Source organism: Sitophilus oryzae, unplaced genomic scaffold (assembly GCF_002938485.1).
Source record: "Sitophilus oryzae breed Bouriz unplaced genomic scaffold, Soryzae_2.0 scaffold_1576_pilon_pilon, whole genome shotgun sequence".
Classification (NCBI taxonomy): domain Eukaryota; kingdom Metazoa; phylum Arthropoda; class Insecta; order Coleoptera; family Curculionidae; genus Sitophilus; species Sitophilus oryzae.
In genome coordinates, this window is record NW_022146254.1 from 16,321,075 (window position 1) to 16,348,615 (window position 27,541).

The 27,541-nt window shown below is 33.7% G+C and overlaps 1 protein-coding gene across 5 annotated transcripts in view; it reads left to right on the forward strand.

Annotated features, from left to right (window-relative positions):
• LOC115879456 (transcriptional enhancer factor TEF-1) overlaps positions 1-27,541 on the forward strand; it is a 297,615-nt gene that overhangs the window by 226,224 nt on the left and 43,850 nt on the right. For all 5 annotated transcript variants that reach the window (XM_030896341.1, XM_030896339.1, XM_030896344.1 and 2 more), the window contains exons 2-3: positions 15,163-15,281; positions 18,185-18,323. In XM_030896341.1, the coding sequence (XP_030752201.1) occupies positions 15,273-15,281; positions 18,185-18,323 (148 nt within the window). In that variant the 5' untranslated portion in view covers positions 15,163-15,272. The remainder of the gene's footprint in view (positions 1-15,162; positions 15,282-18,184; positions 18,324-27,541) is intronic.

A 27,541-nucleotide genomic window follows, 5' to 3' on the forward strand; every position in this document is an offset into this window, starting at 1 on the left:
AAGTTTGCAACACCGCGTGGTACTGCCATGGTACTGCTGCTGCTGTAGCCGTCGTCTGCGGCGGAACCACCTCTCGCCGAAGGCGTCGCGCGTCGTACAGAGTTGTTTTTAATCGCCTTTTTGCTCTTTGTTTTGCGAGCGGCGTTTACCTTTTGGTCGCCGGTCTTCGTGTTGCATAACGCAACATAAACAACGTTTGGACGCGGCGTTGCCAGTGTTACCTTGGGCTAGGATAAATAATATAGATGTTTCTTAATGGGTCAGTAGGAAGTCACTTGCATTTCAACCAATTTTTTTTTCTCATTCGTAAGTCTAATGGGATTATGTTGAGAATTGAGATGAATGAGGAAGGGAATTCAATTGTATATATTTCATTCCAAATGATGAAGGTATTAATGGTATTTATCTCAAACCATCCATATGATATACATTTACTATCATTGGAGAAAGCGAAGAACCCATCTGAAAAGTATCATCTTGTGGGCATACAAATTAGATGCACCTCAAGAGCTCCATTCACTTGTTCACTTTTCATCCATCCTTCTCGAGCGGTAGAAAAGTTCTTTCCGAAAATATCTGCCCTGAATCTGCACTAAAAAAGTCCGAGTCCTCGGCTGATTTATCATCCCGATATATACCGGGTGTTGCATCGTCGGACGGGACATAGGAAATCCCATGTAAATTTTAACGGGGTCAATTATTGGCTTCCCTAATTATTTTAGAGAATAATTCTTATTTAGGTTTATTGAAGAGCACTAAAACCCACATTCAAAAGAATAACTTTAGATATTTTTGATTGGCCCGTTTACGAGTTATCGCCGATTTCTTTTTAAATATTTCTCCTTTCTTATGGCCCTGTATTTACTTATGAGCACCAGTCAAGGTAAAAGATAACTGTCAAATGAAATTGTCATTTCAGAAATTTACCTATTTAGTGCTTTATTATTATTGAAAACTCATTCCTACATCGGAAATCTTAAAGATGTATTTATAAATACAAATTAATATGAATTAAAGAGTAAAAGTAATCAATTACAAGGGTTAATTATAGTATTATTACAATATTCAATAACTTATTAATTTAGGTACTATTAAATTGTTAGAACTTTAGGGATTTAAGAGAAGATGTTCAAATATTCCTCCATCGACTACTAGACAATAAACGGGCGATCATAAGTTATAACTGCTTTATATTCGCGGTTGGTAAACTGAAATTCTATTGCATTCGGCAGAAATAGCATTTTTAACCTCGTCTAGATTTGGGTATTTTTTTTATCCTTGTATATCCTGTTTTTAAATGGCCCCAGAGAAAATCGTTTGGTGAAATATCGGGAGATCCTTTAACTAGCCAATTTACTGTATGAAGTTTATGCCAATAACGTTTTAGTTAAAAGTATTGTCTTGGCTCTGGTACAAATCCCCCCACGCATTTAACATTTTTTTTGGGATTTTTTGCAAGATTATCTTAAACTGAATATTTTTAAGCATAAAAATTGTTGGATGAATGTGTTTTATCTTTAAAAAGCGGCAAAAAAACGTATTTTAGGTACAGGCGACGGACAGTAAATATGTTAAATTTTCTACACGGATTCAGTAAAAACATCACATATTAGTACTTTATTACCTTATATAGACGTGGAATGATCTAATTTAAGCACAAAAATGTAACGAATCTTCTTTGTAAGCATAAAAATTAAGAAAATATATTTATTTACATCAGCTCAAGCTAGCAATTTTATGACTTTTTCGATTGACAGTTAATCGATCATCGGTATGTCATCTATGGCCTTCGCATAGAATTTGCGACGTTGTCAATAAAATTACTTTATATGATTTTCTTCTGAAATAAAGTTGTTGTGGAGGGACTTAAAACGGTAAGTTATCACTTTAGTGCAACAAAAATTGAACTGTCTAGTAGCTTATTCGTTAGTGTGGATTATTTTAAAGCAATTTCTGAAATAAAATTTGCGGATTTTTCAGGTTCTACGAAAATATAAGTTTTTTTAATATATACTGTTTTTCGACGCGTAATCAATGAAGTTTTGTCATTAGGCTCAATTAGGTTAGCCTGGTTATTTGGAAGGTGGTAATGCATTGGTTAGCCTGGTTATTTGGAGGGTGTTAATGCAATGGTTAGCCTGGTTATTTGGAGGGTGGTAATGCATTGGTTAGCCTGGTTATTTGGAGGGTGTTAATGCATTGGTTAGCCTGGTTATTTGGGGGTGTTAATGCATTGGTTAGCCTGGTTATTTGGAGGGTGGTAATGCATTGGTTAGCATGGTTATTTGGAGGGTGTTAATGCATTGGTTAGCCTGGTTATTTGGGGGTGTTAATGCATTGGTTAGGTTAGGTTAGATAGGCTGGTTATTTGGAGGGTGGTAATGCATTGGTTAGCCTGATTATTTGGAGGGTGTTAATGCATTGGTTAGCCTGGTGATTTGGAGGGTGTTAATGCATTGGTTAGCCTGGTTATTTGGGGGTGTTAATGCATTGGTTAGGTTAGGTTAGATATTCTGGTTATTTGGAGGGTGGTAATGCATTGGTTAGTCTGGTTATTTGGAGGGTGTTAATGCATTGGTTAGCCTGGTTATTTGGGGTGTTAATGCATTGGTTAGGTTAGGTTGGTGGGGAGTGTTTGGAAGTACGCAGATCACATCGATTTCGGAATCTTACTGAACAAATCCGGGAAAATATATTTTTTAAACAATTGTGCTAAATACTGTGTAATGATTTTATTGTCAATTTATTTTTATAGTGTTTTTGTTTTGCCTCGTTTATTATATTTTTAATTTTTCGTGTTCTTAAAGTGCGTACTAAATGTAAAAAAATGAATATAAAGTAGAACGTTTTCGTCGATTTTACACAGGGTGAGTATGGCAACACTGTGCATAACCTTGTATTTTACTGTCTTTATGAAGGTTATAATAGGGAGTTTTCGCATTGAAATGTAGTGAAAATTTGGAATTTTCAATTATTTTTTTTCGTAGAAAAAGTGGTTCATCCAACAATTTTTTTCTTTTAAACCATTCCATTAACTATGGGATCCACATTAAAAATTTAAAAAACCACGATTTCGTGGGGACCTGTTCTGCACAAGACCCCTATTGTCTAAATATTTCCGAACAGCCAGGGTACTATGTGCCGGGCAGCCGTCCATTTGGTACCAAACTTCCTGATTTTCCCTAGCGGCATCATGTAAAGCAGGTAAAATATGATTTTCGAGTAGTTCCAAATAATATTCTGCATTTAAATTTCGCGTAAGAAATAATGACCCGATATTATTGTGTCCGAATATCCCTGCCCAAACATTTGCTTTCTGTGGTTATTGCGTCCTTGTTTCGACAAACCTTTGTTGGTTTTCTTTGTTCCAATATCGATAATTTTAAACATTGGGTTCATTATTTAAGATAAATGTTCATTCGTCAGTGAAACATGTTTTTTAAAAATTCCCTATCCGTGTTTGCTCTTTCCATCATATCAAAACAAAACGCCTGCCGCCGTATTCCTTCCCATCTCGTAGCTCTTAGTGCTTTTCATATTTGAAGGAATAGTATTTATGTCGTTTCAAAATTCGAAACGCTGTAGTGTGATTTATTCCTATTTCATCCTCAAGTTTCCTTGTGCTGATCTTTCCATCGTTCTCTTCCACGCACAATAAAACTTCCAAGTCGGTATCATTTCTTGCATCTTCTCTTTGTTCCTGCTTTGCTTCACATCTGCAGTTATTTATTAGGGTACCTTTGGTCTCAAATCTCTGAATATTCCTTGCGATTTTAGATTTTCCAGGTATCAGTCTATTCGGATACAGAGCAGCAAACATGTCCGACACCTTTTGATAACATCAACATTTTTTCTTCGGTAGTGTAATTCATGGCTAATACTTTCGATGTAGGTATGAGTTGTCAATAATAATAAAGCACTAAATAGGTAAATTTCTGAAATGACAACTTCATTTGACAGTTATCTTTTATCTTGACTGGTGCTCATAAGTAAATACAGGGCCATAAGAAAGGAGAAATATTTAAAAAAAAATCGGCGATAACTCGTAAACGGGCTAATCAAAAATATCTAAAGTTATTCATTTGAATGTGGGTTTTAGTGCTCTTCAATAAACCTAAATAGAATTATACTCTAGAATAATTATGGAAGTCAATAATACATAACACCCGGTATATGGTGGATTGATATATCCGCTGATTTATCAGTCCGAATTCTCGGCTGCTCGGTTTTAGAGGGTCAGCAAATGAATCCCTTTAGCCGCAAGAGACCTAGAATTGTCATTTGCCCAGAATGGCTAAGTTTTCTGCATATAAAAATCTCCTGCATAAGCCGCCTAAGATTATTTGGCCTATGGTATTTCTAGGATTTGATCAAAAAATCCTATTTGGTATGAATTTGAGTGATTAAAAATGTCCAGATCCAACGGTAATGTTGGTCTCAGTTCGCGTTGATTTTAAATTATTTAAAAACTACTGAAAAAGGAACTCATGTTATTACAGACTGTCTCAATCCCCAGGATCTACGACTTTCCCTTGGTTTAGAGAATCATCTATCTGCTATCCTTTTCTATTTTAATAGTTCCTTGCAATCGTCCTTATCCATCTACGCATGTTCAAACCTCTATCTTTATATATTCCAATTTAAGCATTATCTCTTCTATTATTTACGTCACTCCGTTCGTTATACAGCTAATCAGTCTTCGATATAATAATCACTCAACCATCCCAACATCAGCGACATCGGCACGCCACCATACCCTAAAAGAACTTTCCTTCCATTTAATGGACGGAGAACAAATCAGGTGGTCCGTCTGCTTGTTCATTTGACGCATGAAAGCGCCGCCTTGTGCTCTGGCTCTTTGAAATTTTCGAATTCTGTATAAAGTTTGCGTTTTGTGTGCGCCGCCGAAATACGTATACGTGCGTCGTGAAGCTGGAGAGAAACTGCCGTGGTCGCCGCAACAAAGTGGAAAGGCTTTGTGTAAGGGAAGAGCGAGGTAGATGTTTGTTTATAACGGGGAGGAGCGAGTTAGATAGACAATAGGGCGAAAGATATAGTCTTTATTTTGATCTTGGGGCTCGTATAGACGCTTTGTAATTCGGAGAAGAAACTTTGATACACAATCATCTTCATCCGCAGTCGCTTACGTAGGTAGTTACGAGCTTTTATCGGTAAAGGGGGAGAGGAAGTTTGGATAATTCGGATTTTCTGCGAGTTCAGTCAGGGAGAATTAACTTTATCAGTTAGTATCAGTTAACTTTGATTTTTAATGGTAAAAATTACTTAAGAACTGCTGAATCGGGAACTATAGAGTGATATATACAGGCTTCGGCAATAGTGCATCGGGCATTTGTCGCTCCTAGAATAGAAAACTTGGAAATTTGTTTAAGTGCAAACCTAAAACGTGTACTAGAATTTTAGAATTAGAATGAGTGGGAGGGGGGTTAATCACTTCGACCTTACAGATCCATTGTGTCCCCCTTTCTTGAATCATAACTCATCATACAGTCCCAGGGCTTTGACAAAAGCCAGTATCTGGGACGGTTTTATAGAGGGTAGTTCTCCATCTCCAATATCAGTCGTACCAAAATTCATGGCACGAATGGTTGTCGTCTCGGCGCACTCAGTGATGAGGTGTACTGGTGTTTCACCATCTTCCCCACAGAATCTGCATTCGCCGTTTCTTCTTAGTTTCAATCTACTGAGGTGTTCATTGAGGAGACAGTGTCCTGTTAAAACCCCGTGACAATCCGAAGATTGTTCTTACTCAGACCCAGGAAGATCTGTAATTTTTCTTGATCATAAGCCCTCAGAAACTTCTTCGAGTGTCTTAGACCATTGCAAGATTTCCATTCCAGGTTGCGGATGGAATCTTCCAAGTTCTTGAGTTCCGCCTTGAGTTGGTTACCACTTGGAAAGCAGAACGGTTCTGGTCCAGTTAGTGGAGTGTTAGCTCCTTTCCTAGCTAGATTATTTGCTTTTTCATTGCCTTCTATCCCTTGGTGAGCAGGCACCCAGAGTAGGAGGACTTTGTTTTCTTTGCCTAATTTATTCAGCTTCTCTATGCATTCTTTGACCAATTTCGAATTGATCGATACTGAGTTGATCGCTTTTAACGCTGCTTGACTATCAGACAAGATGGCTGTTTCTTGTTTCCGATAGTTGCTATCTAAGATAAGTTGTACGCATCTTTCGATAGCGTAGATTTCTGCCTGTAGGATACTAGGGTAAGTGCCCATTGGTTCGGAGTATTTAGCTCTCGGTCCAAACACTCCGATCCCTGTTCCCGTATTGGTTTTGGAAGCATCAGTATACCAAGTTATGGTATGGTCTTTTAACTGCTGGGCAGCGTTTCGCTCTTCCAATCCTTTTTATTGCTCAATACTACATGGAGATGTTTCTCAAAGTTGTACGTTCTTAGCATATCGTCCACTGGGAGTTGCAGGAGTGGTATTTCCTTTATGAGGGTGTTCCAAGCCCCTGATCTGACAATTCTCCCAGTACTAATTCCGTTAGTGACCATTCTAATCAATGTCGCATTGGCATATCTACCAATGACAATGTGCAGTGGTGTTAGATCTAGAATGACCTCCATTGCTGCTGTTGGACAGGTTCTCATGGCTCCTGTGATGCAAACGCATGTTAGTCTCTGGACTTTGCATAGGTTTAGCCTTGCCGTCCGTTGCTCTAGTTTTGTGTACCAGGCAACTGCTCCATAAGTAATCATGGGTCTTACTATCATGGTATACATCCAGCGCAAAATGTTAGGGGAGCAGCCCCATCTATTTCCGGCCAGTCTTCTGCATATCATGAGAGCCTTTATGGCTTTGCTGGTAGTGTTCTTAATATGCCTGTTCCACAGGAGTTTACTGTCCAGGGTTATTCCCAGGTATTTAACTTCCTGGGTTGGCAGGATGCAAACGTGTACTAGGATGTATTTGAGGAATTTCGATTTTTGGAAATTCATCCTCTACGAGGGTAAAGTTAGGGGTGAAAGTTGGTACAAAAATTTGTTAAAATCGATTCGAAAAGTATGACATTTTGCACAGAGGTTTCTTGGCTGACATAATTGAGCAATGAGGAGCGATTTCTGGAAATTCACACCATAAGGGGGAAAAACACACCAAAACTGAAACTTTGAAATTTTGTATACAGGGTGGCGCACCTCATTCGCCTCGGTTGATTATACGAAAACGGAAAGATGTAGAAACATATTTTTTTATGGGTGGCATTTTATTTATAGGCAATGTGCATACTTTTAAATTACTTTCAAATATACAGGGTGTGTCAGAACAAAGATCTATACCAAAGTTATATATATTTTTTCTTATGGAACACCCGGTATTTTATTTCATTTTTGGATTCTTGGGTATAAAATAAGGCATTTATTATAAGGGTTTAATATGTTTAAATGCTTTGGTTTTTGTTATATTTAAAGATATTTAAATATGCATGCTATAATAAAAAAGTTTGTCAACACCCTGTACATTACTTTTCAGAGTTAATTATAGTGCTTACTTTGAAGCCAAGGAAATAAGCTTTATTAAAAAAAATTATTGCTTCCTTAATGTATACAAGGGTATCAAAAATTGCTGGTCTATTTTAAATATTTATTTTACATAAAAACTTCGTTATTTCAAATACAACACCCTGTATTTTTTAAAATATATCGAAGCAGATTTAAATGCTCTTTCAAACTGTATTAGGGTTTCCTATACCTATTTGGCTCAGATTTTGAATAAACAGCGATTTTTCAATAAAATTGTAATCAAGACGGCTGGTGTGTCGCCCTGGCAATTTTCTAGTGACACTTACTAGCTATTTTCAAAATCGACATTAGTTTATGGACTTTATTTAAATTTATATCAGTTTACTTTTATTTAATTTTTCTACAATAGTTTAATAAGTAAGTATTCATTATTTTATCGATATTATTAGAAGTAGTTCTTTTTGATTTATATTACGATGACTTGTAGAAATATTGGATTTTCTATAAAAGAACCAATTAAGGCAAATTCATTTTCTTCATTTTCAACGACAGGTCTGCCTAATAGGTCTTTCATAAAACAAAATCAGCTCTGCGAAATAGGAAAAGTTGTTTTTCAAAGGTACGACCCTTGTCAAGAAAATTCCTATTTGGATATCTTTGAGCATAAACCCTTCAGGCTACCCCCCAGCGATTCTCCTCACAAAATAAAATCACTAGTAACACATCCATTCCTTCGGCCAGCAGATACTGCTTCATTTTTCTTGATAAAATAATAAATACTTACTTGTTAACCTTATTGTAGATAAATTAAATGAAAATAAACTGTTATAAATTTAAATAAAGTCCATAAACTAATGTCGATTTTGAAAATAGCTTCTAAGTGTCACTAGAAAATTGCCATGGCGACACCAGCCATCTTGATTACAATTTTATTGAAAAATCGCTTTTTATTCAAAATCTGAGACACATAGGTATAGGAAACCCTAATACAGTTTGAAAGAGCATTTAAATCTGCTTTGACTTATTTAAAAAAATACAGGGTGTTATATTTGAAATAACGAAGTTTTTATGTAAAATAATTATTTAAAATAGACCAGCAATTTTTGATACTCCTGTATACAATTAAATAAATAAATAAATAAATACCTTTATTGTCAAAAAATGTTTCAATTTGTAGACAAAGGTAAACTAACAAACAAAGTAAAAAAACAAGGTACACAAACAAACAAACAAAAGATAATACAAAACATTATACAAATAATATTGTCAGTCTTATTGTTAAAATAAACATTTATAAATGTTTATAATGTCAAAGAACAAAAAAATAAAAATAATATTCAAAAATATTTAGCTAGTTTATAGTAAAATATCAATGCTAAATAAATTCATTTCGATGTCATTAGTAAATATAGCAATAGCAAACATTAGACCAGTGTTTACAAGATCAAATTTGATTTTCAAAATATAATTCATTTACGGCGTAGAAAGCCTTGTCTAGTAAATAAGAGTTCAATGCTTTGCGAAATGAAAAAAATGATGTTATGGATTTGATTTCAAATGGCAGGTGATTGTGCATTTTTTTCGAGTTGTATAATATTGAACTTTTAACTAACTCTGAGCGTGGGGTAGGTAGATAAAGATCTTGCTCCGCGTTCCTGAGTGGATAAGTGTGAGATGGCCTTTCTCTTGAGAAGCTGATACATGTTTACGTATTAGGCAAACGGATTCAAATATAAATAAGGAAGGAAGAGTCAATATTTTTAATTTTTTAAATTTTTTAAGGAAGCAATCAAGTTTTTTAATAAAGTTTATTTCTCTGGCTTGAAAGTCAGCATAAAAGTTAATTCTGAAAAGTAATGTACGAGGTGTTGACAAACTTGTTTTTATAGCATGCATATTTAAATATCTTCAAATATCTCAAAAACCAAAGCTTTTACACATATTAAATCCTTATAATAAATGCCTTATTTTATGCCCAAGAATCCAAAAATGAAATAAAATACCGGGTGTTCCATAAGAAAAAACAAAACTTTGGTATGGATCTTAGTTCTGACACACCTTGTGCATTTCAAAATAATTTTAAATTATGCACATTGCCTTTCCACATGTACCCATAAAATATTTTGTTTCTACATCTTTCCGTTTTCGTATAATCAACCGAGGCGAATGAGGTGCGCCACCTTGTATATTATTTTAAAATTAATCCTGATTTTTTTTTTGAAATTAGTATGATATTTTGTATAGAGGTTTCTCAATTGACAAAAATGAGTACCTAGAAATTATTTTTTTGGAAACTCACCTCCTAAGAGGGTGAAATAAGGGGTGAAAGTTGCCTCAAAAATTTGTTAAAATGGGTTTTAGAAGTATGAAATTTTGCGTAGAAGTTCCTTAGGTAAGGTAATTGGGCACTAAAGAACGATTTTTAGAAATTCGTCTGTTAAGGGTGTGAGATGAGGTGTGAATGTTCAGAAAAAATCTCTTAAAATTTGTTAAAATGAAATGAAATGAAAATTTCAGGATATTGTATGAAAGTAAGTACTCAGAAACGATTTTTAAAATTCATGCCCTAAGAGAGTGAACTTTTGAATCTTTGGACAAAAAACTGTAATTACTCTAGATATATTAAATTTAGACACAGAGGTCTATTAAATGAAAAACGTGTGTACTAAGAATCTATTTTTCAAAATATGTCCTTTAAGCAGGTGAAATTAGACACAAAGGTTGACAGCAGTTGACAAAATTGACAGCAGTACCAGTAAATCAGTAAAAAGTAATCAAAGTAACGAATATTTGAAATGATTACTTAGTAGTCTAGTAACGAGTAATCAAAAGTAACGAAAATCAACATCACTACTATAACGTAGTACATTCTCCATGTTTATTTGTATTTATTGTCCATTTGCTGAAACGTTCGTCCGTTATTTGCCCAAACCAACCCCCGGTCGATATTTTCGGTGCGCCAAACCGCACCACAACCCGCTTATTCGACGTAGGTACATACATAAACGTACATACGTAGGTACGTACGAACAATTTCAAAATAGTTGCGGCCGAATGCCATCGTGTTGTTTGTTTTTTTCCCGCCGTTTCCTTGCCACTGCTGCTGCCCGTTTTCCAGCCGCTGGTGCAGGCTTATGGAAATTCGTATATAGGAACGGTGGACGCAGTGGGGGTTGCAGGAATGCAGGGCGATTCGGACGAATATGGGGTGAAGTTAGCGGGAAATATTTCGGACGGAAAGCAAGATATTCGAATGCATGCGTTGCGGGTATTATTCGTTTTTTTCTTCTTCGTTTATGGGAGGGTTTCTTAATATGAAGGAAATGTAGCAAAATGCAATAATATCGTAAAAATAGGGATCTGTAAATCCGGAATGTACAAGCATAAAACAATGTACTGCAATATCCCAGCGCAACAAAGTATAGTAAATGATAACACATCCTTTTTTCGAAGGTATTAGCGGCACTGAATCTGCCAATCATACCATAGCTGGCTAGATTACCAAAATATCTAGTAGTTATATCTTGTAGTTTATGAATTATTATTGCTTGCCAAATTTCTTTAATTTCGAAATTGACTCACTGACACATCATCAAAATTCTAACGTTCTTCTAGATGTGTCAGAAACTTAATTATTAATATTTTAAATTTTAGTTAGCTTTAAGCATATAACCAAAGGAAAAAATGACTTACAACTTATAACTATTTAGACACTAACGTTTTAAAAGATTCTCAATGCACACCAAAACGAGATTACCGAAGTTGTAAACTTATTCCTTGTTTATAATCTTATTAGGAAATTATGAAAATAACACCAGACTACACTGAACGATCTGAGGTAGGATTTGATATACAGGCAAATTTCTTCTACAAAAGTGATACAAATATTGTTTTACTGAAGCTGTTACACGACAACATTCACTGACAGTACAGCAGCTTGGAGCTTGGAGTCAGTCTGACCTTGGAGTCAGTACCTTGTTTTCAGTTATTACTGTATTGAAATACATATTGTTTAACCTTCTTATCTCATAAATTACCTTACAACCTAAGCTTACAACCCTCTGGTTATCTCTAAATAATAAAAAGTGATCAATGATCAATATTCATAATTTCCCGTTGCAATTCTCTTCTGAGTGACGTTTTTCAAAAATGTGCATTTTTAACAAATCGCTGTAACTTTTTTGCTATGAAAAATTTTGTATTTCTGTGAAAACATTTCCAAAGCACCTTTTTACGTAGAATTTAATGGTCTAATTATAATTTTTTTTAAATTAATAATTTAAGAGATATCTACAGAAAAATTAATTTATTATATGGGACACCCTGTATATTTTTTTTCATTGAAAAGAATTTAAAATTACCTTTCAAAAAATATAGCATACTTGATATTTTGCTCCATTACTTTTCGATATTTTCGATTCCTTTTTAAAAATTTGCTCACTTTGACTAAGTAGGCTTAGAATGGTGCCGGCTGTAATGCAAAAAAATTTTAGCTGTGAGCAGCAATTAGAACGAAAATAATATTTGCAATGAGAGATGCAGAATTTTATAACAACTTAAACTATATTTAACAACATCAACACATTTAAATCTAACAATAAAAATAAATTTAAAATTTAAATCTAACAATAAAAATAAATAGCAAACCAAAACATGAGATTTTGCTACAGGTGTTCTATATGTCGACCGTCTTCTGTTATGGACAGGCGGAATCGTTTTTGAACATTTCTCGCAAGATTCATTAACTTAGTGGGGGTGAAAGATACCCTCGCATAACCGCTAATTACTTCTAATTCTTGTCTAGATTATACGCATAGTAAAAATCCACAGGCGCTAAATCCGGCCGCCTTGACGGTTAACGGCTAGGATCTTGGTTAGCTATTCAATTATTCTCGAAATGTGTGTGGCTGGAAAAATATATTTTCGAGTTTCATTAGCGGCAGATCAGCAATAAGATCATCAAAGCCTACTAGTTAAGTGTCGAACTTTCAAAAATTCAATATTTCGACTATGATAAAATATCAAGTGTTCTATATTTATGGAAAGGTAATTTTAAGTTTTTTTCAGGTAATAAAAATATACAGGGTGTCCCAAATAAAAAATCAATTTTTCTGTTGATAACTCTTAAATTATTAATTTCAAAAAAGTAGCTTTGTAAATGTTTTCATAAAAATACAAAATTTTCCATACCAAAAAAGTTACAGCGATTTGTTAAAAATGCCCATTTTTGAAAAACACCCCGTAACTCCGAAACGGTAACAGATATCGATGTGCGGTTATCAGGTTTTCACCATAATGTTTTTGATGAAAATTGAGCTCCAAACACCGATATTAGTTTTCATCTATCTCCTATATATAAGGGCTATTTCCCATTAAAAGCCTCCAATTTGGCCCACCCTGTACTGCACTATCCCAGCGCAACATAGTAAAATGACTGTTACCTGGACCCTAAAACTACAAATAGAAGAATAAAATATGCTTTCGAAATATGGGCCTACAGAAGAATACTCAAAATTTCATATACAATTCATTACTTTTTCAACATTTCAAATTACACTGTTTCAAACATGTTCTTCAAATTCTTCAAATGAATAGCTGTTATACATAGTGCATACACAATTTTTTTATTTTAAACTTTCTACAAAATCCAATGTTGTAATAATAATTTATTAAAAGCATTGTTTTAATATTAAAAAATCTATTTATTTATTAGAGTCGTTTTTCTTTATTCAAGTAATACCTTTATAGTTACAGTAGCTCTTCGTTCCCGCGTAATGTTTCAATAAATTCTAATCAAATTACTAAGAACTAACGAAAGTTTCAAACGGCTTTAAAGTTTGCCGAGAAAGTTACAAAGCGGTTGCATGTTTCAGTGTTAATTTTCGCTTTAGACAATGTTTCGGCATTATCTTAAATTCTCCTTTGATATTCGACGACAAAAATTATCATAAAATTTAATTTTTGTCGTTAATATATTGTTATCTACAATAATTTACTTTAAATTATTCTGAACTCATAGAATATACAGTATGACCCCGGATTGTTTTTACAAGAGGAAGAACTTCATAAATTTTTTCATAAAAAATGTTTGCTTGTCCTAAAATGGTTAATCCCGTTTATAATGTTCCAAATTTCTATACCATTTTAGAGAAAATTAGAAAAAAACATGAAAATATAAAAAATGGCTATACCTATGTGGCGGATTCATCTCTCCACCAACTGCACTGCAAGAAAATCTACAAAACAAAATAGATATTTTTTGTAAACACTTCTGCGTTAAACCCAAACGGAAACTACTTGTCAGAAGTTATGTTTACAGTTATACAAATTTGCCTAACAAAGAAAAATAAATGCTTAACGTTTCGGAAAGTTTATCTCTTTCTGTCGTTGGAAGCAAAAAACACAAAGAAGAAAACTATTTAAAATATATAAATTCAAATATTCGAGAACACTTTAGTATTTTTTTTAAAACAGATACGTCTACAAGAAACCGTTGACTTTCTGTTAAAATGACATTACATCAAGTTAAACTTCAAAATTAACAATTACTACCTGATAACAATTACTTAATAAGGTAAAACCAAAAAGCCCCAAACTTTCTGTATGATTATTTTTAAATTTTACGTATGTTATGTTTATTTATGTTATGTTCTTTAAAATCACAGAAGCGATTGCCATACATTACTAACATCTACAGATGCATGAACAATACATTTATTTTTATTAGATTGTATTAAAAAAGCTTTTTTCTTTTTCTTTTAGAGGCTATCGCTTCTTTCATTATAATTTTGGCGTTATTAAAATTTATTCTATGCCCTGTGTCTAAAGAATGCTGACAAACCTTGGTCTCTTGGTAAAACCTGTCATCATTGACATACATTAAACATGTTGACTTAATAGTTATTAGACTGAAATCATAAATTTGAAATGTTTTTTATGTCAAAAGTTCAACAGAAAGTCTTTTATCAGAAAAATCTGCATATCTTTTTTTTTATCTGCAGTCTTTTAGTAAAAATCGCTACGAGCAACCGTTCTCAAGATATTTAGAATGGAAATAGTCTGAATACATGTCATTATTGACAAATAAACACGTTGAGTAGATAGTTATTTGAGTGAAAAAATAAATTTGAGAAATTTTTATTTTTTGAAATTATTCATAAATTTTCCTGCGAGAAAATGATAATAAAACAGTTCCTGTTGAATTTTTGGCACAAAAATATTTCAATTTTATGATTTCTATCTAATAACTATTTAGCCAACATGTTTAATTTATGTCAATGATGACAGGTATTTTTTGATTCCAAATATCTCGAGAACCATTACTTGTAACGATTTTTACCAAGAGACCTTTTCTACGTAAAAAACTTCGTAAATGTATATTCTTTTACTTAGTAGTTTTATACAGGTACGGACGAAAAGTTATTACTCTTCAAACCAGTTAAAAAAATGTAGGTGGCGCCCCCTAGAAGTGGGAGTAATTGACATCAAAATGAAATTTCTCATGTCAATTTCACGCTTTAAAACACCAAAGGTTCCAACTCCTCAATTGTAAAATGATAATTTCCATAAGAATCGTTCTGCTTCTTTACAAAGGACGTTTGATCATACTGTATTTTATACTTTCAATTTATATACCATGGCATATGATGAATAAAAATGTTATTTTGTTACAGGCAGCGTGGTGACCCCGGGCAGCACCATTACTTCTCCGTGGACGCCGGTCGCAGGCCCGCCAACGGACTCCAATGGCGGGCCCGACAGTAAAAACCTGGACGTGGGGGACATGAGCGACGTAAGTACTTTTATTTTCAAGTAACAGTTATAATATGTACAAGACATATTACTTTAATACCAATAAGTATATGGTATAAACCTATATAAACATATTCTCTGTTTATGATTGATAATCTTAATAAATTGTTCTTTTCTGTCTATTTTAAGTTTGCTTGGTAATACATGTAAGCAGAGGCAAATAAATATATAAACCTACAAATTAGAATTTTTTTAGAATTTAGAATGAGTGGGAGGGGGGTTAATCACTTCGACCTTACAGATCCATTGTGTCCCCCTTTCTTGAATCATAACTCATCATACAGTCCCAGGGCTTTGACAAAAGCCAGTATCTGGGACGGTTTTATAGAGGGTAGTTCTCCATCTCCAATATCAGTCGTACCAAAATTCATGGCACGAATGGTTGTCGTCTCGGCGCACTCAGTGGTGAGGTGTACTGGTGTTTCACCATCTTCCCCACAGAATCAGCATTCGCCGTTTCTTCTTAGTTTCAATCTACTGAGGTGTTCATTGAGGAGACAGTGTCCTGTTAAAAACCCCGTGACAATCCGAAGATTGTTCTTACTCAGACCCAGGAAGATCTGTGATTTTTCTTGATCATAAGCCCTCAGAAACTTCTTCGAGTGTCTTAGACCATTGCAAGATTTCCATTCCAGGTTGCGGATGGAATCTTCCAAGTTCTTGAGTTCCGCCTTGAGTTAGTTACCACTTGGAAAGCAGAACGGTTCTGGTCCAGTTAGTCGAGTGTTCGCTCCTTTCCTAGCTAGATTATTTGCTTTTTTATTGCCTTCTATCCCTTGGTGAGCAGGCACACAGTGTAGGAGGACTTTGTTTTCTTTGCCTAATTTATTCAGCTTCTCTATGCATTCTTTGACCAATTTCGAATTGATTGATACTGAGTTGATCGCCTTTAACGCTGCTTGACTATCAGATAAGATGGCTATTTCTTGTTTCCGATAGTTCCTATCTAAGATAAGTTGTACGCATCTCTCGATAGCGTAGATTTCTGCCTGTAGGATACTAGGGTAGGTGCCCATTGGTTCGGAGTAATTAGCTCTCGGCCCAAACACTCCGATCCCTGTTCCCGTCTCCGATCCCTGTCCAACCTACAAATTGAATGTGACACTCATAAATCCACAAATACTCTTTGCTTATTGAGACTTGATATAACTTGTACATGTAACACATCTTCAATTGCCTGTTGATATCACAACATCTGAGACTGGTCGAAATCTGTGTCGCTTGACTCCTTGACTTGACTCCTCATATTATTCCTTTGGATCTATATATCATTATAGATCTTAATATCATTAAAAGAGTACTCTTAGAGTTCTGGTCTAGTAGGATTTTTTTTCCATTGTTTCATATTAATAAGGCTAACATTTTTCTAAACACCTTTTCTCTGTGCCATATAGTGCCGAAATTAATTAACTATTATGCATTAATGTTTGTTTCAAGGTCTCGTTATTAGAGAGTTTTCTTTAAACGTTACATGGGTTGTTGGGGCAGAGTCTGTCGATGGAGAAATAGACCCTTATTTTCAAAAAGTATTTACTTCTCCATCTTCTTCTATAATAATATAACAATTCCATTGGCAAGGTATACTAAAATCACAGAAACCATGATTTTAGAAACTGTTACTACGAAGAAATCTGCAGAAGATATGTTGAACTATTTTTGGCAGATTTCGCAGCCAAAATATTCTTCCAACTAACCTATTGATAATAATTTTTCCTTAATTATAAGATGAAGCTCACAATATAGTATCTACTTATTGAAACTTGAATCATTAATGTAGATATTCCACATCTTCTGTTACCTGTTGATACTTCTGCACAACTTCTGGGGGTAGTCGAAATTTTTGTTGCTTGATTATTATTGCTCATATTATTCATTATTCCATTGGATCTGTATTACACCACCAGAGATCGAATACAGGTACTATCAGCGTTCTGGTCTAATAGAATTTCTTTCTCCATGGTATCCATGTCACTAAGGTTCTTTGTACCTTTTATTAATCTTCGTTGCAAACGTTTGCCTGAACGCTTTTCCTCTGCACAAAATCTTGCTGAAATGAATGTTGTTAACTATAATCCTTAAATTAATTAGTCAATATGGCAGTTTTTGTTCCAGATTGTTCCAAAACTCCGTATTAAAGACTTTACTTTCAAAGTTAGGTGAACATATACATCTCCATCTACTTCTATCCGTTTATTTTTATTTGACTTCTCGATTAATGAAGTGTACTAATATCACAGCAATCCTGATTTTAAAAACTGCAATTACGAAATGTTGTTTCAAACACTTTCGGCAACTTTTGCAACCAAGATTCCCAACTAAGATTCTTCAGCTAACCTCATAATTTTCTCCTTGGTTATAAGGATTTCATAATATGATTCCCGTATTATGTGACTCAGATAGTCATTCTCTTCTGTATATTCTTCAACAACTTTACTTATTTCTTCATGTCTCTCAGCACTCATTAGAAATTTTGCACCCCTATCTATATCACAACCTAACTCCACAATATTCTTCTCTATTCTTCTATATATCCACGTTTTACATACTTTTATTCCTTTCATACATTCAACAGCATCGAGAATATTTAATATCTTAGCATGTATTTTTATGCTCGGGTCTCAGCTGCAGTCGACGCTCGACGCTATCTGTTAACCCCTAAAGGCAAGAATCAATTTAAGACAAACATATCAATACTCTCCAATTCAAATATAAGATATAAAAAAACAAAATTCAAAAAAATCTTAGTATTCTTGTTAACTAAATTCATATTAATCGACTGAAATAATATTATTCAATCTTTTTTTTAAATATATCAATTCAGTTGTTTCAGATTTATTAAACTGGTTATGTTTTAGTTTTAAATCATATTTAATACATTTGCAGGATGAAAAGGACATGGCTGCGGCCGATGCGGAGGGAGTTTGGAGCCCAGATATCGAACAGAGCTTTCAGGAGGCTCTACTCATGTACCCCCCTTGTGGTCGACGGAAAATTATTTTATCTGACGAAGGAAAAATGTATGGTAAGTGGCAACATTATCAGAGTCAATCATGTATACTAGCTTTATCTAAAAACTGTTTATTTCTATATTTTTTGTTCCTGGCTGCTACTTTTCAAATTAAGACCTTGTATATAATCGCATACAATTTATAAAAGACGTTATTAGTTTGAGATAATAAAGGGAACTAGCAGTGAGAAAAAAAAATAAAACGGAAAGAAGGAAAATATCAAACAATTTAAGAAGCAAAAGGAAATAGAATAAACGCCATTTAAGCGAAATAGTTCGAAATGAACTGGAGCAGAAGAGTGGAAGTGTCCGGTAGTCGCAAATGACAAACCGCCCTCTTGACTGAAAGAACAGGCGGTCTGCGCCAACGTAACAGCAGAAGTAGTTTATATGACGAAGTGCTTTTCCACAAATGTAACTTTTTATGTGGCTAGAGTATAGTATGTTTTTGTAATATATTTGAGAGGGGTGATACATGCGGGGTTTGATCTTATTAGCCTAAAATAGTTATTTTTTATACAAGACGATAAAATGGTATTTTATTGTCGACCGAATGAATTAATTTCGGGAGACGATAATGCAATTTTATCGTCGTGTATAAAACAATATTTTTTTCCATAGCGAGTTACGTTTTAAAAAATATTCAGAAATTATTATTTCAAGGAATTTATTACGAGTAGAAAAAATATTGTGCTGGGTTGGCGTTGGTTTCTGTAATTTGTCAAATAAATAAAGCTGTCTCTTTAGTTGTCAGTTTTGAGTCAATATTTTTTAATCCCCTTTCGTGTCGATTGCTGATTGAATTGGAGCCAGAAATGGCTCAAAACGAAATAAGTAAATTACCAAGACATATTCAGGATAACAGAGACTGAGGCGACAAACGCCATATCCAAACTATATTTTCACGGCAATTAAAAAGAAAAAGATTTTTTTTGAGCGGGACATAGGAAATCCCATGTAAATTTTAATGGGGTCAATTATTGGCTTCCCTAATTATTTGAGAATAATTCTGTTTAGGTTTATTGAAGAGCACTAAAACCCACATTCAAAAGAATAACTTTAGATATTTTTGATTAGCCCGTTTACTAGTTATCGCCGATTTCTTTTTAAATATTTCTCCTTTCTTATGGCCCTGTATTTACTTATGAGCACCAGTCAATGTAAAAGATAACTGTCAAATGAAGTTGTCACTTCAGAAATTTATCTATTTAGTGCTTTATTATTATTATTATTAAAAACTCATACCTACATCGAAAATATTAGCCGTGAATTACACTACCGAAGAAAAAGTATTGATGGTTAAATGGTATTATCAAGGAAATAGTTATCAAAAGGTGTCGGACATGTTTGCTGCTCTGTATCCGAATAGACCGATACCTGGAAAATCTACAATCGCAAGGAATATCCAGAGATTTGAGACCAAAGGTACCCTAATAAATAACTGCAGATGTGAAGCAAGGCAGGAACAAAGAGAAAATGCAAGAAATGATACCGACTTGGAAGTTTTATTGTGCGTGGAAGAGAACGATGGAAAGATCAGCACAAGGAAACTTGAGGATGAAATAGGAATAGATCACACTACAGCGTTTCGAATTTTGAAACGACATAAATACTATTCCTTCAAATATGAAAAGCACCAAGAGCTACGAGATGGGGACGAAATACGGCGGCAGGCATTTTGTTTTGATATGATGAAAAGAGCAAACACGGATGGGGAATTTTTAAAAAACATATGTTTCACTGACGAATGCACGTTTACCTTAAATAATGAACCCAGTGTTCAAAATTATCTATATTGGAACAAAGAAAACCAACACAGGTTTGTCGAAACAAGGACGCAATATCCACAGAAAGTAAATGTTTGGGCAGGGATATTCGGACACAATATTATCCGATCATTATTTCTTACGCGAAATTTAAATGCAGAAGATTATTTGGAACTACTCGAAAATTATATTTTACCTGCTTTACATGATGCCGCTAGGGAAAATCAGGAAGTTTGGTACCAAATGGATGGCTGCCCGGCACATAGTACCCTGGCTGTTCGGGAATATTTACACAATAGTTTTAACGGAAACGTTATTGGCCGAAATCATACAGTAAATTGGCCAGCAAAGTCTCCTGATGATTTCTTTCTCTGGGGCCATTTAAAAAACAGGATATACAAGGATAAAAAATACCCAAATCTAGACGAGTTAAAAAATGCTATTTCTGCCGAATGCAATAGAATTTCAGTTTACCAACTAGCGAATGTAAGAAGAGAATTTTATGATCGCCTGGGTTATTGTCTAGCAGTCGATGGAGGAATATTTGAACGTCTTCTTAAATCCTAAAGTTCTAACGATTTAATGGTACCTAAATTGTTATTGAATATTGTAATAATACTAAAATTAACCTTGTAATTGATTACTTTATTTTACTTTAATTCATATTAATTTGTATTTATAAATACATCTTTAAGATTTCCGATGTAGGCATGAGTTTTCAATAATAATAAAGCACTAAATAGGTAAATTTCTGAAATGGCAACTCCATTTGACAGTTATCTTTTACCTTGACTGGTGCTCATAAGTAAATACAGGGCCATAAGAAAGGAGAAATATTTAAAAAGAAATCGGCGATAACTCGTAAACGAGCTAATCAAAAATATCTAAAGTTATTCTTTTGAATGTGGGTTTTAGTGCTCTTCAATAAACCTAAATAGAATTATTCTCTAAAATAATTATGGAAGCCAATAATTGACCCCATTAAAATTTACATGGGATTTCCTATGTCTCGTCCGACGATGCAACACCCGGTATGGATGAATCGCCATTGGTATTTATCACTGTCTCTATGATTTTGTTTAACAATAGCGAATACGGCAGTAAATGCTTACAAGCATTTCAGCTTTGTAGCCAACTTCGCACCGCTGCCCAATTTCCATTCAGTCCAAATTGAACTAATAAAGCCGAAATTGCTATTATTAAAACCCTTTGGTGCGGACCGTCCGGTCCGCCGCCGCTTTCCCGAGAAATTCGGAGGAGCCGGCGGACAGAGCGTGGACACTTTGCCGGACACACGGTCAATATCGTCACAACCTGCGCCTTGACTGCGAACAATTCCTGTCCCTTTCCTCCTTCCGCAACCCCTTAAACTGCCGCCCCTTCTGCCTATATTCCCTATTATTCTTCAACCTTTTCCCTATACACTCTTCGCTCTGTCCTGTCCCTTCGGGCTGTGTCCGGTGTCCGATCCCACGTCATTTTACATCTGACTTCCGGATTCTTATTTTATTTGAGATTTTTTCAGGGTTATTTGGGGTAATATTGCTGATGTTCGAAGGTACAGTTTATTATTTGGAAGTTTCCGAAATAAGGAGGAGATTGTCAATTTTTAACAAGTATAGGGTGTCCTAAATTCGAGGGTGACCATTTTGGAAACTATAATACCTTACAAATTTATTGTGCGTTCCCCTTTCTTGAGTCATAATAACTCTGATGAGTTATAACTCAAGAACGGTTCATGCAGATTCGACTATATGATATAGTCTGTCCAACGAGAAGATCCTTGACAGTGATAGATGTGTCTGTCATTTTAATTTCAAAGTAGTTTATTTTATTTTACAAAGAATTAAGTTGGTACAACTGGAACGCATAGCAGGAAATATTTAAAATTTGATTGACAAGATGACAAGTGATTACTTCAAAATATTGTGAAAAAAACTGTATAAAACTGAAAAAATGTAATCGAGTTATTTTGTTTAATAAAACCGGTATGTGTTAATACAAAACAAACAAGAACAAGACACTACATACCAAAAAAATATATAAAAGAACTATTTTTTACTTTCAAGCTTTATGAAACTACCCGCATTTATGATTATATTTATCAATATAACTTATGTACAAATACAAATTTGTAATATTCCACAGGAATAAATAAAACAACATAGGTAAATAAAACAAACTATTTTATTAATAATAACACCTACCAAATTTTATACCTTAAAGGTTGATTAATTAACTTTAATCTTAATTTTTTTAAACCAGTACCTTTTGACATTATTTTTCTGCAGTACTAAAATTCATTATTTACCTATCGTGTGATGTCGATATTTTACAGCTACTCCAGTTTTTAGTATGGGTTTAGTTTGATCCTTCTACCATATACGAGATGCACTTATCTACGACGAGATGGTATACAAACTTTAACGATGGGGTGTATAAGACTTTCTGCCTGGGCAGCGAGTATTAACCATAAACTGTGCTCTGGGTCTACAGTTAATTTTCACTCGATTTTTCCTCCACTTGACTTGAAAAGACACAAAACACACGTAATAATACGAATCAAAATGCATCATCTTCCAAAACGCAGGGTATTTAACAAAAGTTGACACAAAATTATAACCTATAATTTGGCAAGACTTTGACAAGCGTCAAAAATGACAAAAATCTAAAGGCGAGTTTATACGCATGGGCGTCCGTTTATCGTTCATCGTTCCGTCAAACCAATAAAATTGAAATACGATCTGTCATTTTTTAAATAAACCAATAAAACTGGCTAAAAACAACAAGACACGACGCATGACGGATTTATATTTAAACCCATCTATAGATAACTTAAAAATGATTAAAAACTTTTTTTAGTAAAATAAATGGATTGGTATGGGACGTCATCTGCTTTTCTTCTGTCATCGTCTGTCGAAATCTTACCTGAGAAAAAAAACAGAGTATACATTTTGGCAAAAACCAGTATCTGAGATGGTTTTACAGAGGTTAGTTCTCTATCTTCGATATTAATCGTACCAAAGTTTATGACACGAATGGTTATCGTGTCGGTGCACTCAGTGGTAAGATGTTCTGGTGTTTCCCACATGTTCTCTATCTTCGATATTAGTCGTACCAAAGTTTATGACACGAATGGTTATCGCGTCGGTGCACTCAGGTAAGGTGTTCTGGTGTTTCCCACAGATTTGGTATGTCAGTATATGACATAAGTTAGGATTGATTGACGTATTCAATTGTTTTTGGTCGCACCCTCGGTATATTTCTACTTTATTCGATAAAAAATGACTTTGCTTAAAAAGAAATCGTATTTTAAATTTCAATCTAGTATGCCGTGGCTTTGTTGAAAACACTATTTTTTAATCAAGGAGCCTTGGAGAAATATAATTGATCGTCTAATATTTTTCGTGTCTTGTCTTGGCCGGTTAAAAGATGATCAAATCGTATTTTTAATCATATCTTAAATTATTCAATAATTGGTACAAGTGTCGTGGCTCATTAACATATTTGGAAAAGGCATTTTTTACGAATTTTTCGCTACCACACACTTGGTATTTCGAGTTAAATTGTCGTTATGAACCGCATGTTACAATTTCATATAAACCATATGCGAAAATGTTAAAAGTTGACATATGATATGTCATTCTATTCAGAGTGTCATTTTCTATCGAATAAAGAAAAAAAAATACCGAGAGTATCATTTAAAAATCAAAAATCGTCCCATTGCTGCCAAAAGTCACTAACTAACATTTTTCCGAACAACCAAATTCAATCACTAACTATGTTTTGAAGCGGAGAATCGATTGCAAAAGTCATTAACTACGATTTCTGGCTATTTATGTTTTATTTTAATACCGAATAGTTACTAACTATAATATCTTTATGCAATGCAATTCATCTTTAGACGCATTTTTCTCGGAAGTAATAAAAAGTAAGTTAGTGACTTTTGGCAGCAATGGGACGAAATTATTGTCATTTCCAGTGAAACAGGAAGTGTCAAGGAAAACAATTGAATACGTCAATTAATCCTAATTTATGTCATACACTAAAATACTAAATCTCGTTTTTTATCTGAAAAAATAAAGAAGTTATAGGGGTGAACCACTTTTGAGACGCACCCGGTATAGTTAATGTATAGTTAATAGAAATTGGTGGAGGCCAAAGGAAGTTACGTAAGTTTTTCTATAATTAATTTTTCAAATATTTACTTTCGTTTTTTTTTTAAATTTTTAAATTAAAAAACTGCTGGATGTTTATTTAATACGGCCATTGCCTCTTATTTCCTACAATGACTTCACTACTAAAATTAGTGATGTAAATGCATTAATAATTAGTGAATTTCATTAATAATTCAATGTTAGCATGGATTTATTACATATTGCAATGCCATACAATGCCATATGTGTGGTTTACACAAGCAAAATACTTTGAACTTTCTAAATGTGAAGTCAGATATCGCTGGGTAAAAAATTATAAATCTATAACAATCTTCCCACACATTGTGTCGAGTGATGGCTGATTGCCTGATGCCTAAGCTGACAGTTAAGAAGTTTTCTTCCCAATCAAATAGATGGTTTAAAAAAAATAGTTAAATTAATGTATTAAGTTTCTTAAAATGATATACAGGATAGTTCGAACTGTATTCCGGAAAATTCAGCAGTATATTCTGCAGATAAAAATACGTAAAAATGTTCGTATAAATGTACGTCCTAAAATGCTTAGTTTCGGAGATACAGGGTGTAGAAGTTTCATTTTATTTCGATTTTTTCCACATAATTTCCGAAGTAACGTCAATATTTGGATGGAAATTGGCGTCTGGAAGTTTCTTGACCTGAGAAATTTGGTTTTGATGTCACTATGACTCCTACTTGTAAACTTGTTCCTAACTTGTTTTTGTGCTAAAAGTTCAACAGAAACTTCAAAAAAAATCATCATTCTTTCGAAGAAAAATTTATAATTAATTTAAAAAAATAAAAAGTTTCCAAATTTTTCATTACAGTCAAGTAACTATCTATTCAACATGTTTATTTTTTGTCAATGACATGTATTGACTATTTCCATTCTAAATATTTTCAGAACGGTTGCTCGGAGCAATTTCTACTAAGAGACATTTTTTACGTAAAAAATAACGGAAATGTATATTTTTTCACTCAGTAGTTTTATACGGGTACGGACGAAAAGTTATTACTCTTCAAAACAGTTAAAACCTTTGAATAAGAAGACTAAGGAAGGAGCATAATGCTATCCATGTATTCATGCATGGTGGGCGGAAAAAGCACTCTAGGGTGGGGATCCTTGACAGTTCTGTTTGACGATTCATTTGACACATTTGAATTTGATTTGAAATTTTGTGGATTTGTCAGTCTTTACGCAGCTTATTTTATGTTATACTTTATTATTTATTCTACTACTGATAGTTGTATAAAGGTAGTAAATCTAGATGGAAATTGTGGCAGAACTTAAATTAACAATGACACTATCGCGATTTATTGAAAAAGACTCTAAAATAGTTGGTTGTGTAGCGTGCGGTAGATCTCGGCAAAAATTGAGTGAAATAATGGAACAACTTTTCGCTAGTAAGTGACTATATAATATACATATGTACGTGTAGTAAACCGATCATTTATGAAATTCACTTAAATTAACTAATTATATATTTTTTCTTGCATTTTTGCTTTTATTTACTACTTGTCAAAGATTAGATGTCAAAGAATTTAGATACGTCAATTTGACTTACCTGCTTCAGTAGCGTATCGGATGTTTATGGTTATAAATAATTATTATAACTTATCTATTTTTATTTGAATTTTATATTTTTATAACAATTTTAATAACTACCAACATTTATTCACAACGTAAAATAATAAAAAAAATTATTGAGTCTACCCCACGTCTACCGTACATCATAGTTTTAAATTTTTTAAATAAAATTAGAACGGCACTGATAAACCGGAATTTAAGTCGGCCATATTTGAGGCCCATCGCGGTGCACCTAAGATTTTTGATATGCTCCTCTTCCTTAGTCTTCTTATTCAAAGGTTAAAACACATGTAGATGGCGCCCTCTACAAATACGAGTCATATTGACATCAAAATCAAATTTCTCATGTCAATTTTACACCAATTTTCAACCAAATTTTGACGTTACTTATTTGAAATTATTTGAAATAAAAATGAAACTTCTACACCCTGTATCTCTGAAACTAAGCATTTTTGGACATACATTTATACGAACTTGTTTACTTATTTTTATCTGCAGAATATGATATCAATTTGACAGCCAAATGCCCTGCCAATTCAAACTCAACTTGTATCAAGGAAGGCTTTGCTCCTGACTCTACGATAAAGATTCTGTAATAGCAGAGCACATAATATTTTTACAGTTTCTATTTGGGAAGGCAAGGCATGAACCAGAAAAAATATGCTCCCATCTCATCAAGGACCTGCACAAGATGGTGCGAGGCACAGGGATAGGAGACTGGATGCAGATATAGAAAATGGCATAGGGCAGCCTATTAATATTGAGTAAAAAAGGATTTGTTATATTTTATTACAATTTTTAAAAAGTTTTTCTTTAACCTATAAAAGCATAGGTATAAAATTAATTTTTGTAAAATTAAAATGTTATCAATGAAGCACAAAATACTTAAATACTAATTCTTGTCGTTTAATTAAAACTAATGAAAATAGCAAATAAAATCACAGTGGAAAAACGTTTAATTATAAAATGACTACTATTAAAACGGTATTTAAACCTTCTGTAAAAGTTGCCGCCAATGCGACGTCGTATGTATAGTAAAAAAAGACGGAGAAGCCAGAAGAGATTAATAATAAAAACACTGTAAAGATAATTAATGCGTATTAATAAGGAGTGTTTGGACGAAACGGCTGCAATTATGAATAACGGGATCGAAATTTTTGCATGCGTAAATGGCGAATAATTATTTAAACTGTTCTACATATGGCGGCGACGGGTCCAAAGATATGAGGGGAACGACGAGTATTATGGGACAAAAAGTTAGTTATGTAATATTTTTATGAATAACGTGAGACTGAATGAAAGCGACTTTACGGTAATAATAGTAATAATATTTCAGATCGAGTAAGTAATCATAGGAAATTCTTGACAGCCACAGCTGATCCTGAGTTATTTCGAATTATCTTTAAACGTTAAAACGATTATGGTTTTACACATTTTTAGGAAACTTGAATACATATAAGATTTGCTTAGACTTTTGATGGTTTTGTTAATGTAATACCGTTGATTAATTCGGCCAGCGAAGGCATATCGAAGACGGTGTGGAAAACAACAGTTTTGCCATATCTGTAATATGTTTGACGAAAATATCTTTTGATGAAAAATCTGCGTTTATGTATTGAAAATTTATTCGTGTTAAACATTGAATAAACAACAAAAATAAAAATTCTTTTATAGGTACTAAATATTTCGTATGATCGAAAAAAGTCG